Here is a 13,849-nt window from a genome sequence, read left to right as displayed (position 1 = left end):
ATAAAAAATACGTAGGTGCAAAGGTATATGCTACTAGAAAGAGAAATAAGAGAAGTGTTTTTACAGTTAGTATCTGTTTCATATCAACAAGTGGCCTTTTGCTTGGTTGTGTGATGCTATCTGGGTACCTTTCTGAGGGAGCTTCATGTGGTCCTAAAATCCCTAACCCCTCTGTCATAATTGGCATTCCCCGCAGTCTCAGTGGGCTAAGTCGCTACATCCATCTGGCCCTGGTATCTGAGAACCAGGGCAATGTGTCTAGTTTGGTATAGATGTTCTTTAAGACTTAGGATCTCAGGGTTACTGTGTTTTTGATCAGAACTTTTGTTTTGAATTAGGTCGCGGCAGTTGTGGGAGAAATTTTTGGGTTAGTGGACTTTCTTCTACCACCAGAGCTACAGATTTGAAGAATCTTTTCAGCAAATATGGAAAGGTAAGAGCCAGGGGTTTTCTAGAGAAGGCGCTATTTTTAAGCCAATGACTTAGAACCCTTACATGCAAAATTATCTTCCCCTTCTCGGGGTGAATATTCTCACTGGCCCCATGCTACTCTTTAAGCGTACGTTCACGATGGCCTGTGTAGAGTCATCACCCCCACACATATTCCACACCTAGGAGAGACAGTTCCTGAAAGTTGGGCCTTCGTTGTATTCCTTCCCCTGCTGGAATTCCTCTGCAGGTGCGCCCCTGCCCCAGCAGTCAAGCCATCCCCTACGTTTGATGGCTTTATGAATCTGTTCTTATGTCTTCTGGACTTAGCATCCAGGGGGAGCTGCAAAGGAGGGAAGGGTCAGTGGGAGTGCTGGCTGGCAGAGCTGTAGCACAGAGCCTCTGGAGCGGGTCACTCGGGTTAACTAGATCTAGTTGTGTGACCAACACTTTTTTCTGAGTCTTGTCTCAAAAAACTGGGGGCCCTCAAATTTGCTGTTTTGTGGTGGCTCTGGGGTTCGTTAAGGCCATGACAACTACATAACTGTCAAGAGAGCTGTTGATGTGCTGCCCCATGGCCCTGTGCCCACCTGCATTCACCCACAGCTGGGGGCCTCTGGTCTCTGCAGCACCTACCTGTTCTTTCTTCTTCGCCTTGAGGGGTGGTAGTTGATGGATTGATATACACACACCCCACTCTATTCCCCACCCCCCATCCCTACCCCTGTCCCAGGTACCCATAGTGATCCCCTTCTTCCTCAAGCATCCGTATTAGCTTCCTTCTCTTCACTTCCTCACCTTCCTCACCTTCTTTCCTTGGGCTTCCTGGGATCGCCTCCTAGACAAAATGCTGCTTAAGGACTCCTTGTCTCTCTCAGTCTGGTTTTGGGAGAAGTCGAAGAAGAAAGATAAAAAATTTCACATAGGTACTTGCTCATAATAAGGTGTTTTCATTTACTAAGCTGCTGAAAGCATTTTCCATGAAATGGGTTCACTTTCAGCAATGGGTGTTTATTAGCTTAGAAGCTTACAGTTTTGAGGCTGTGAAAAAAGGCCACATCAAGGCATCATCAGGATAACGCTTTCTTCCTAAAGACCACTGCTGGGACTGCTGCTGATAGTCCTTGACTCCTGTCACATGGCAGGGCACATAACTGTGCCTACTGGTCTCTCCCTTCTCTTTAGTTTTCTTGCCTTCAGTGTCTTCCTTCCATGACTTTCTCTTTTGTCTGAATTTCATTCTTTTATAAAGGAGTCCAGTAAAAGGATTAAGTCCTATCCTGAAATGAGGTGGGTAACACATTAACTGAAGTAGCCTGGTTAAAAGATCCTTCTTACAGTAGGTCTACAACCACAGGAATGGATTAAGAGCATGATTTTCTGGGTACATACAGTTTCAGACCACCACATCAGTGTTCATTCAGTAAATCATAATAGAGAAAACCAACAGTGTTCAGCCCAAACAGTGTTCGAGAACCAATTAGAGAAAAACTCAAATGACATGATTTTAGATAAGTGAGTGACTGGAAACATGCTTGTCTGCCCAGTCTCCATACCTGGAGCCTGTCTGCTGATTCCACAGAGGTGCTCAGAGCTGATGGCTGCTTTGTGGGAATGTCACCCTGGGACCCTTCCAGACTCCATGGTGTCTCCCTGCAAGGGAGCCCTCAGGTAGCTGGGCAGAATTGTTGGGAGAGTTGAATTAAGTAGCAGGAAATATAAAGTGCTGAAACATTTCATTGGGTTTTATTAAAGTGCGTTCTGTAATCCAGAGAACTATTTGCAGACCTATTCTCACAGTATGCTGTCTATGAATACATCTTTATGATCTGCTTCTTACGTATTACAAACCATTAAAAGAGTGCCGTCAGAACTCTACAGAAAGCATAATTTTCCTTTCTCCACGCTGCGAACTCAATCCCATGAGTAGTCATGGTGATGACAGATGGAAGTAGAAGGAGATTCTCAAGAGTCCCAAAGAGTAATAACGATTCAACAGCATTATCCTCTCTCTAGTCTGTGTCTGCCACTTGGTGGGTACCAGGTGGCAGGGTTTCCCTGCCAGCCTTGTGCCACAGACAGGGCACCAGAACTTGTGGTGGGTCACCATGTTATTCTCCCTCAGGACCACTCCAGCAGGGGCTTCTCAGTAAACCATAATATCTTGGGTTGTGAGTGTTGGGACCTGTGTCTGTGTAGGCTTCATGTCTAAGCCGTATGTGTTGGCTTTCCTTTGAGGTGGTAGGCGCCAAGGTCGTAACCAACGCCAGGAGTCCTGGAGCTCGCTGTTACGGTTTTGTCACAATGTCCACAGCAGAAGAGGCAACAAAATGTATTAACCACCTGCACAAAACTGAGCTCCATGGGAAGATGATCTCAGTGGAAAAAGTAAGTGACTTAGTCCAGGGTTGTGACCAGTCAGTTTTACAAAATAAGGTGATATACCTCCATGTGATTCTCTCTTTGCGCCATCAATATGATTTCAGGCCAAAAATGAACCTGCTGGGAAGAAGATGTCTGACAAAAGAGAGGGCGAGGGGAAAAAGGAGAAGGCAAGCAGCAGTGACAGGTATGCTATCTGGCAGATATAAAGATGGCAATGGTTATCTTTGCCACCTTTTTTTTTTTTTTTGACATTTTTCAGTTAAATTGTCTGTGGATAGGGAAGATCAAATATAGGTTGTGGACTTTGGTAGCCTCCCTGCCACCTTTATTTTTTGAAATGTTGTTAAGAGGCTTCTACCACCAGTAGTTGGGTGTTGTTTCTTTATTCTGATCACTCTCCGGGGGCATTTGGGAAAAACAGGTCGGGGAATCCTTGTTTTGTTTTTCATTATCTCTGATGATGCTGCTTATCGTAAGTCCAGTTATGGCTGGCTTGTTTTCCTGAATTTCTGATCTAACAATACACTTCTGTGCCTGGGGTATTATTTATATATAGATCTACAAACCTCAAGAGGGATGATAAAGCAGACAAAAAAGATGATGCTAAAAAGAGTGAAGACGGAAGTGGAGAAAAGGGTAAAGATCAAGATGATCAGAAAACTGGGTCCTCTGAACGGTCTCGAGCCACAAAGTCAGGTGGGCAACCAGTCAGGTTGAGGGGGGTGGGGGTCGTCTCACTTTCTGTTCCTAGTTGGTGTGGTTTGATAAATTGCTGTTGTCAGTTGGTAGTACAAGCTAAATACACTTTCCATATAACTAAGACCATCTCCTCCCCACCCCACCCTACCCCACTCTGGTATCTATTACTTCTTACCTTAGACTTCCTCATTTCTTCATGTAGGAAGTCGAGGCACTGAGCGGACTGTCGTAATGGATAAATCTAAAGGGGTTCCTGTTATCAGTGTAAAAACGTCTGGATCCAAAGAGAGAGTAAGTATTCATTTTCTAACAAGAGAAGTGGTTGACTTTTTTACCTGCATCAGTGTACAACCATCCATTTTCATTGCACACCCAGAAAATTTTAGCAACTCCCCATTGTGCATTCCTAAGCCCAGCCTTCCCAGAAAGCTCCGCACATGACTGACCAGCCTTTCCACCTGCCCTCATCCTCTTCTTCACCTCGACCCCATCTCAAGGGACTGGCCATTTCTCTCTACCTGGCAGTCCAGTCACAGGCAGTTTTTCAAAAGTTAAACTTTGACAGCCTTACAACTTAGATAGGTGTGGGTCATGGTCCCCAAAACCACCCTCACATTTGGTAATTCCCTAGCAGGACTCCCAGCGTTCGGCATGTATCTCTGCTCACAGCTGAGCTTTACTACAGCAAGCAGTGAAGATTCCCAGCCAGACCAGAGGGGAGACCTAGGCTGAGTCCAAAGCACAGGGGCCATGTCATGCAACAATAGTTTCTAACAGAAAACCCATTAGAGTCAACCTCCAAGGTTTTTATTGGAGGCTGTCACTTTAGCCACCCTTTGCCTTGCACATCCTGAAATTTCTGACTTTCAGGAGGAAAGAAGATGTAGGGTATGAACCATTCTTTGCACAGTCTCTAGGACTTATGGGCCACCTCATCAGGTAGCTGTTGACTAGAAGCCAAGTGCCCAGATTGCCAGCCTAGGGCCACCGTTCCAGGCAGGCACTTCCAGAAACCGTCCTTGGGCCCGCTGCGCTAACCTTGTCCTGTCCAGTTGAGAAACCACAAAACTCTTGGGAGGTGTGGATCAGTGTGCAAGCCCCATCACAGTTACGGACACTTTCCATCTGTTTGTGCATGCAGATGTCTCAACATCGTGTAGTTATCTTTACCCTTATTTTCTAAAAATTAATTGAAAATTTGGTAAATGGAAGTACTTGTGGGGTGATCCTGTACACAGAATGCTCTCTGGCCAGAAAGGAGAATGGACATGAATGCCGGAAGTGGCCTCAGGGTGGGCACTTACTGCGTGTTTAATTATGAAGGTAAAGGACAGACTCAAGGAATTTATCTTAAATGCTTGGTGATACATCATCTGAAGATGATCTGAAAGACATAATGTTGATGGGGTTTTGTGACTTTCCATTAACGATAAGCATCAAGCATGTAGTTTCTTGAGAGACTGGATAAGCACCCCATAAAATAGGCTATTATTAGATGATTTCATTCGAAATTCATCAACGTTGAGTCTTCACATTTGATGCTCAGACATGTACATACCCTATTTCCTTGTCTTTCCACTTTAATTTTTTTATTTTCTTTGAACAAGGTTTCCAAGAGCCAGGATCGCAAGTCCGCCAGCAGAGAGAAGCGGTCAGTTGTGTCCTTTGACAAGGTCAAAGAGCCTCGCAAGTCTAGAGACTCAGAGTCTCGGAGGTCAGTCAGTTTCCAGGCACGCCCTCTAGTTTTGAGTTTTCCTAGACTGGTTATAGCACTGTCCTAGGAGAACAGTTTCCACGTCTCCTAGCCGTGGAGTTGTGTTTCAAACCTTGATTCTCTCTTGCCTTTCCCGTTACTAGTCTGGCTATGGCTTTTTTTCTTTCAAATGGCTTTGTCATGCAGATGAGCCTGTCTCTTCCTGAAAATTTAGAAAGTGACAAAGGCTGGGAGATAGGTGCCTTCCTTGGGGCAGGAGTGCTGTTAACAAATGTTTCACATTCACTCCAGGAGCTCAGAAAAAGGGAGAGAGGAACACAGACAGACCAGGAGAGAGAGCTATGAGGTCCTCATCATCCTTAAATAAGCCAAGAAAAATATTTTCATTGCTTTAAAAACCAAAGCTAAATACAAAAATAAAATACAAATTTTATCTTTTCTATCAAGAAACCATTTTTAAGCCATAGTGGTTAGAATAAGGATCATTATTAAAAATGTAGCTGGGTAGGACTAATAAAAGCATGCTGGGGCAGAGTACTATACTAGTATTGTACAAAAGTTTTTACTGTAAAATTAAAGCAGTAGGCAGATAAAGGAGAAATGCAGCACCTTTGGTGAAATAAGTCACAAATCAGAGCAGGCCCATGTGTGCTTGGGAATTTAGCATATGATAAAAGGACTAGAAAATGGCCTTGGGTCACTTGGCTCTGTCAGGTAGGTGCTCCTCTGGATAGTCCTTTGAAATCCCTACCTCACCACATCACTGACAAAGTAGTCGACATGGATTGGTAACTAAAAATAAAAACTATAAAGATTTTAAATGCTATAAAAATAAATATATGGATTAGGGCTCTGATCCATGTGAGGCCCTAAACACAGGGCGAGTGTTAAAAAGAAAGTGATGAAATCAAAATTTAAACTCAGGTACAATGAAAGATGCCATAAAGAAAGTCAGAGGACACTGCAGATGGGAAAAGTAATTTGAATTGAAAGTAAGAAATTTATTAGAAAAAGGCAACCCCGTAGAAAAAAATGACCAGAAGATGTGAATACAGTTCACAGAAGGGAAAGTGCAAATGACCATTAAAAAAGAAATTGTCTGGCCTCACTAGTAACCAGGGACACACACATTAAAGCAGAGTGAGACCACGTTCATCTCTCAATGTGGTCTGCTGCAGCAGGAGTCTTAAGTGGGCTCAGGTGAGCTAAGGAGACTGCAGAACGTTATGTTGGGCTGTAATTGTAGAACCCTTCTTTGTCCAAATATCACAGACACACAGAGCAAGGCAAGATTATACATTTCTGCAGATGCGAAAACGTCTGAAAGTGTAGACGAAAGGACTGAACACAAACTGGTGACTATTCCCTGTTTACATTTGCAAAGGGAGGAAAGGTAAAGACTGGGTGGAGATGAACCAAAATAGATGTACATGATTATCAAAAGAAAAGCTGGCAATGCCTTCAGGCCCCCTGCTTGTGGGCCTGGTCTAGGCTCAGGCTGGCTCTTCACCACACGGCTGCTGCACGTCTTTGTTTATTGTGGTTCCTTGATTCTGAATTACAACATCTTCACAAGATTCCAGTTCTAGGGCATAAGCCTTGTTTCACACTGTCCAGTTGAAAGCTTATGGTTCAGGGAGCAAAGGTTCTAGTTCAGACTTACTATGAAAGTTATGTTCGGTTTCTTACTTTTACATGACTGTTTCATGGAGTCAGGGCTGAGCTCCAGAAGTTTGGGGAATAAGCCTATCTCATTAGAACTGTTGACCTGCTCCTGCCATCCCTTGCTCTGATACCTGCCTAGTCAGGACTAATCCAGGAGTTGACTCTATACTTGGCCCTGGGGCTCTTCCTTCTGTTTCACAGCAGCTCCTGCTTTCAGCCAAGGGTCCCACCCTCATCTGAATTGTGTGGTTCTGTGTAGGGCTGCACATCAAGGCCAGCCCTGGATCCTGCACTCCCCAGGGTGGGCTCACCTAGCCAGGAGATGGCAGCCTGTGCGGCACCTCTAAACGCTACTGTTCTCACTCAGGGTGCGTGAGCGCAGCGAGCGAGAGCAGCGCATACAGGCACAGTGGGAACGGGAAGAGCGCGAGCGGCTAGAGATTGCCCGAGAAAGGCTGGCCTTCCAACGGCAGCGGCTAGAGCGCGAGCGCATGGAGCGGGAGCGCCTGGAGCGCGAGCGCATGCATGTTGAACACGAGCGCCGGCGGGAACAGGAGCGCATCCACCGTGAGAGGGAGGAGCTGCGGCGCCAGCAGGAGCTACGCTATGAGCAAGAGCGGCGGCCAGCAGTGCGGCGGCCCTATGATGTAGATGGCCGGTAAGCTGGGCTGCTTCTAGGTGGGGGGGGGGGCCCTTAAGTGGTGCCTGAAATTTAGAATCATGGGTGTTAATGGGCCTCATGAATCATGTTAATTGTGGTGTGGTTTGTATTTGAAAGGAAACATTAGTACATACTACAGGCCTTTATTCAATATCCTTTATTCCATTAGGGAATCAGAGATGGTTTGAGATCGGTAGATAAGAGAACTAGAAATGTTTGGATAAAGTAATTTATTTCCAGTCTTAGCACAACTCTCAGGAAAGAGGTACAGCTCCAGCAGTTTAGCCACCCAAGGTGGCATAGGATTGGAGGAGGTTTGTCTCCACTGCCTGGGGCTGAGGCCTCGAAGTCTGGTGTCCTTTCTCACTCAGCAGTGAGTTCTCTACTAACGAGGTTAGTAGAAGCAGCTCATCTAGGGAGGGGACCTTTCTAGGTTTTTGCTTTTTTTATTTATTTGTTATCGAACAAAAACAACACACAAACGTGAACATTCTTTATATACAAACATCCCGTGTATGGTGTACAATCAGTAGCTTACAGTGTCATCACGTAGTATGTTCATCACCATGACTTTCTAGGCTTTTTAATCATTGTAATAATTTGTTTTTGTTTATTCAAATGAAAAGAATAATTTGAATTCCACAAATGTCTTGGTAAGAGGAATAGCTACAAAATTGTGAACACCATGAAAAACAGGGTCATGATGTAAACCTTAATGATAGGAATCTGGGTAGGAATCACACTTTCCAGATGCATTTCAACTGGGGGGAAATCATATTTTGTTTTTATTTTCTTCTTACTGTGTGGATTAAAGAAGAACCTACATAATACATAATGAGACTTCTGTTTGGGGTCTGTATGCCTTTGGGAATCCATTGTGGTCAAAAATGTTTCAGAATAGTATGTCTGTTTCTGAAAGTCCTCCCAGCATGTCAGTTGCCTCTTTATGGGGTCAGCAAGTCAGTGTCAGGTAGGAGACGTGAAAAGGAAGTACACAGAGGAGGCACACACTCAGTGGCCTAAGAGCCTGAAGCAACCTGTGTGATGACTGAGTGAGAATACCGGAAATCACATGCATGTGTACTTCACTGCTCCCACCTCCCATGAGTGAAGCCAGAATTTCTCTATGGTTGGATGGGCCAGGATAAAAGAGTGTGGAGGCATTACATCATTGTGGTCAGGTCAAATCACATATCTCCCTGGCAGCCTTTTTCGGCTCACATGGCCGAGGATATTTTCTACATGAAACTATTTCATGACAGTCCTTTCCTCATTCAATGAGATAATAAGAAAGAAGCAGGGATGATTTGGGGGGTAGTAGTTCACCAGTTCACACAGAACTAATGTATTTGGAGGGAAAGGATGCATTTATCTTTTCTTGTTTTTCTCTATAAAATAAACATGTATCCTTATACAGGCGAGAGGATGCCTATTGGCCGGAAGCAAAGAGGGCTGCTTTGGATGAACGCTACCATTCTGACTTTAACCGCCAGGATCGCTTCCATGACTTTGACCACAGGGACCGTGGCCGCTACCCTGACCACTCAGTAGACAGGTCAGTTAGTCCTCTGCCATCTCTCCCAACTTAATACACGTTGTCATTTTTAATGACTTAAGAAGTAGGAGTGGCCTTCCTCTGCTCTTTTCCATCCCTTAGAGTTGGAGGCTGGAGCGGGTGTGTGAACTACTGCATTCAATTTGGGGGAGTGTCGTCTTCCATTTGGGGTTTTATCAGCTAGTCTGTATGTATAAGATTCTCTTTATATTTTTACCTTTTACAGGAGGGAAGGATCAAGGTCAATGATGGGAGAAAGAGAAGGACAGGTAAGTCAGAAGCTACGGTTGTCAGCATGGGTTTTCTCATGCGCTTGATTCTCTTCCCTCCCACATACCTCTTCCTCCTCTCATTTGAGCTAATCTTAGTGGGAAACCGAGTAAAAGGAAAAAATACAGCCTGTTCCATGTTTGCAAGATGAAATTTTGGATTATTTGCTCTTGGTCTTTGCTGTCAGTCAGAACAATTATCCCCAAGTGTTGTATGACCTTAACCGTGTCGGTGTGTATGCCTGAGACACTAAATCCCCTGGTGTCAGTGCTGCATAGCACTTTGGGAGATCTCCCCAGCTCCACGTGGAAAGTGCCCCTGGGGATCCAAGCAGCTAACTTAAATGAGATGGCCCCATGCCCTGAGCCAGGAGCCTGCCTTGTCTGCTTGTATTTGGAGTGTTGAACGTAAGGACACCCTTGGACGCCTCAGACCTGATCTGGTCTTGGAGCACTTCCTGTAGAAAGTCTCCAGGCCCCACGCTCCTGCCCATTCCAGACTGATGCCTTAGACAGACAAGCTGATCTTCTATCATACATAACGCAGTCTACATAACACTGTAGATTGAGGATTGCCCAGAAAAGCCTTGGATCACTAGTGGGTGTTTACTTACAAAATGGAGGGGAGAACGTTGTGATAAGGGCGTTGATATGACAGAATCAGTGTCCTTATGAATCATTCCATTTTCCCATTCACATTTCTTGATTCTAGAATGTAGTTCACTTTTCAGTCTTCTCTCAGTTTCTTAGGAAAATATTTAAGTGGGTGCTGTATGGAGGGCAAATGTCCTCTGCCTCGACAGGAGTACTTCTGATCCTCATGATTCCCTCATCTCTGCTCCTAGAGATAAACCTATAGACAGCTAAATTTGGGGCTCTCCAAGCTCTGGAGCTGGGTTGATCTTGGCTCCGCCGCTTCCTACTTGAGCCTGTTTCCCAGGCTCTGAAATGATGGTAGTTATTCCTGCCTTGTAGGGTTGTCAGGAGAGTTCACTGAGGTGGTGTATGTGTACAAAGTTTTTTAGACACTGTTCTTCATGGGAAGCTCTTAATTGTTGGTTTCTTTCCTCCTGTTCTTAGATAATGCTGTCCTTTAAAACTAAAAGGAAGTTTCATGCCCTCACTCACACATCCACAGATATACACAGTCATGAGTAAGACATCAGTGCTTCCTCTTGTCATGTGCCTCTTTAAAGTGCATGAAATGCAAGTCCAGCTCAGGTGGGGCTGTGGGGTGCTGGTTATGTCATGAACACGGGATTCTACTGTGGAGTTGCCCAAGAGATGCCATCGTTGGCATTGAGTGACCCTTGGGCCTCGGGCATCCCTACACAGTCTTTTCAGTGCTCAGATTCTCTGCCTTCAGCTTAGGGTGAATTGAGGACCTTCTCACCAAGTTAAGAGCCTCAGGAGTGGCTTTTCTGGATGCTGTTAGGTCATCGGGAATGAAAGAGCCTGTGTGGGGCAGGATTTTCCTGGCACAGAAGGTGGTGTGCAGAGCACATGTGGCATTTGCTCAGCATCTACGAACACTTTGACTAAGTTACCATCATTATCATTATTAGCTTGTTGCCTAGGAAGTGCACTGAATCTTTTCCTTTGTTCCCGCCCTTTGGAAACTTCAGCATTACCCTGAACGCCATGGAGGCCCAGAACGCCATGGCCGAGACTCCCGTGATGGGTGGGGTGGCTATGGCTCCGACAAGAGGATGAGTGAAGGTCGTGGACTGCCACCTCCACCCAGGTTTGTGCTCTACCCTCCCACAGCACCAGTCCGGGAAGCTGCATGCACTCAGCTGAAGGATGGGATGTCCATCACACCTAGGACCCACAGCCAGTGGGTGTAGTTGGAAAGGGGCAGGACAGGTGTGCAGGTCTTCCCTTGAAATCCAGTTTTCACTTGGTTCCCCTTACTTGTTATGGCAGGCTATAAATTATAGTGGTTTTGTGTAGATCACCCCATTTGAGTACTTCTACCTTAAGACACAGGCAGAGCAGGGATTGGCAAACATGTGCTTGCAGTAAAGCGACCAAGCAGGTGGTGAGAAGACTGCTGGGGGCCCAGTGGGTGCCACAGCTCACAGAGCTGCAGGACTGAGAGCTGGTCCTCACCGAGTCAGTCCCCACCACCCACAGAGAATGTGTGTCCCCCTCCTCTCCTCACGACTTCTTATAGTGAGACCCAGAAATGGGGCAGTCCAAATCAGAGAAGTCTTTTTTCCAAGGGGCAGACGTGACTGGGGGGACCATGGCCGAAGGATTGAGGATGACCGTGCATGGCAGGGTGCTGCCGACGGAGGCATGATTGACAGGGACCACAAGAGGTGGCAAGGTAATGGGCTGGTAAGGGTGAGGGGACATTTTATCTTTAAGGAACCTCTGAAAATATGGAGCTAGCACCTCCTTCTGCTGACCCTCAGCCATCTTTGTGAGGGTAGGATCTCTTATCTCTGCTTTCTCCATTCCCTGTTCAGGGTGGACCCCGCAGGCATTCATTAACCATATGTTGATGAATGAGTGAATGAACCAGAGACAGGCTCGCTGGTGTGGGAATGGTTTGGCAGACCTCAGCCAGGTTGTTGGCATGGTCACCAGGGGTGTGTGTTCATGCACTTGAAGCCACCCCTGGGATCTCTTACTCTGAATTGACAAGTGTCACAAGGCCAGGCCCTGCATACAGCCAAGTGCGTGCCCGTGCTTGGTGCCATGCATGAACAGTGTTTCTTGTCTTCTAGGTGGTGAGAGAAGCATGTCTAGTCATTCCGGGCCAGGCCACATGATGAACCGGGGAGGGATGTCGGGGTAAGGTCTTGTCTTTCCCTTGATGCTTCACTACTCCATCTTTACAAGTCTCTCCTTTGCATTTTGACTTGACTTAGTGACAGTTTGAACATGTTCAAGTCTTTCCAACTAGCAACCACACTCCCCTTAAAGGTGATGTATGGTTGGTCAGTCCTGTGTCACTGCTTCTAAAACAGTTTGATTAGTTCTGTCTTTGGTGCTGCTGCTTCAGTGGGGAATGCAAGTCCAGAAGAGTGCTTGTCTCCTGGGCAGATCACATTGAAGGGGAGGGCTTCATGGACAAATGAATTTGTTCCTAGGCGGGGCAGTTTTGCCCCAGGCGGAGCCTCCCGAGGCCATGTGATGCCGCGTGGTGGAATGCAAGGAGGATTTGGAGGACAGAGCCGAGGGAGCAGACCCAATGATGCCCGCTTCACCCGTCGCTACTAAATATCCCCAACCCTGTGTTCATGTCATGTGGCAACAAGAATATGTTCTGTTAGGAGTTACCTGCAACTGTGTAAAAATAATTTTTTTTATCTGCTGCCATATTTTAGCTTAATACAATGTGAATTTGTTTTTTGTGTTTTTGGTTTTTTGTAATAAATGTGTTTCTGTTCACATACCCTTTACTTAGAGTATCATCTCTTTTATTTCTGCCTCCCTAAATCAAGCAAAACCACAGTCTACGTTGCTGAGCCACAGAAGTGCTCACGGCTGTCTTGCCCTCCTCTCGGGCCCTGTGTAGCTCCATAGATGCTTTCCACATGCAGCCTCCAGACCCAGGTCACTGTCACAGCAGTAAGCACCTAAGGCTGTCTCCCACGTTTCCTCCTGCCTTCTTCCTGAAACAGGCTGAGAGTGTTTGGGTAGGTAGGCTCGAGGGCATGAGCAGGTGGGCATCGTTGAGGTCCATCTTGGAATTGAGAAAGGTTACAACAGAGTAATGCAGCATGTGATTCCATTTATAGTATAATACACACATACATACTGGCCCCACATATTTATATATACACACACAATATATATACATTTATGTGTGTTAAAATCTGTAAATAGATAACTTTAAAAATTTTAAAGCAAGGTTGGTTGCTTTGGCAGCATATACACTAAAATTGGAACACAGAGAAGATTGGCATGGCCCCTGAACAAGGATGACATGCAAATTTGTGAAGCATTCTGTATTGGGGGGGCGGGGGGTAGGGCTGTAATGAAAAATGTTCAAAAATCAATTGTGTGATGAATGCATACCTATAAGATGATACTATGAACCACTGATTGTATACTTGGGTTGATTATATGGTATGTGAATATATAACATCAATAAAGCATTAAAATATTAAAAGTAAGGAACAGCAGTGTACATAGTTTATCACATGTATACAAAATCAAAGGGATATATATACATACTTGCTTGTTGTATATCTCTAAACAATAACTCCCTGGAAAAAATACATGCAAACTAATACCTGCCCTGGATCCCTATGGCTGAGAGTACTGGACAGGTGGGCAAAGTGAGTGCCTAGGAGACTTGTCACTCCCACTTGATCCATTCTGATTATTCATCTAAAATGAAAATTAGTTAAAACTTTATAAAAAGGAAAAAAACAGTAGATACTTATATAAATCATGGCTTATTTCAGAAAGATCCAAGTGATGTACCAAGGTTTCAAGTGAGGATGTTCTTTTTC

At 45.3% G+C, this 13,849-nt stretch overlaps 1 protein-coding gene and 1 pseudogene across 2 annotated transcripts in view; both read left to right on the top strand.

Moving 5' to 3' along the window:
• SAFB (scaffold attachment factor B) overlaps positions 1 to 12,790 on the top strand; it is a 37,063-nt gene extending 24,273 nt beyond the window's left edge. Inside the window, exons 9-21 of one of the 2 annotated variants that reach the window (XM_077121048.1) lie at positions 339 to 433; positions 2,668 to 2,817; positions 2,916 to 2,998; positions 3,371 to 3,510; positions 3,716 to 3,804; positions 5,121 to 5,227; positions 7,260 to 7,550; positions 8,971 to 9,108; positions 9,335 to 9,377; positions 11,003 to 11,121; positions 11,609 to 11,709; positions 12,113 to 12,179; positions 12,479 to 12,790. In XM_077121048.1, coding sequence (XP_076977163.1) covers positions 339 to 433; positions 2,668 to 2,817; positions 2,916 to 2,998; positions 3,371 to 3,510; positions 3,716 to 3,804; positions 5,121 to 5,227; positions 7,260 to 7,550; positions 8,971 to 9,108; positions 9,335 to 9,377; positions 11,003 to 11,121; positions 11,609 to 11,709; positions 12,113 to 12,179; positions 12,479 to 12,608 — 1,553 coding nt within the window. In that variant the 3' untranslated portion in view covers positions 12,609 to 12,790. Of the gene's footprint in view, positions 1 to 338; positions 434 to 2,667; positions 2,818 to 2,915; positions 2,999 to 3,370; positions 3,511 to 3,715; positions 3,805 to 5,120; positions 5,228 to 7,259; positions 7,551 to 8,970; positions 9,109 to 9,334; positions 9,378 to 11,002; positions 11,122 to 11,602; positions 11,710 to 12,112; positions 12,180 to 12,478 lie in introns of both variants that reach the window. The other variant, XM_077121047.1, reaches the window with a different exon arrangement.
• A 457-nt stretch (positions 12,791 to 13,247) lies between these two features.
• On the top strand, positions 13,248 to 13,347 carry LOC143651066 (U6 spliceosomal RNA; annotated as a pseudogene).
• Positions 13,348 to 13,849: the final 502 nt, after the last annotated feature.

This window comes from Tamandua tetradactyla, chromosome 11 (assembly GCF_023851605.1).
Source record: "Tamandua tetradactyla isolate mTamTet1 chromosome 11, mTamTet1.pri, whole genome shotgun sequence".
Classification (NCBI taxonomy): domain Eukaryota; kingdom Metazoa; phylum Chordata; class Mammalia; order Pilosa; family Myrmecophagidae; genus Tamandua; species Tamandua tetradactyla.
This window is presented reverse-complemented; position numbering and strand designations above follow the sequence as displayed.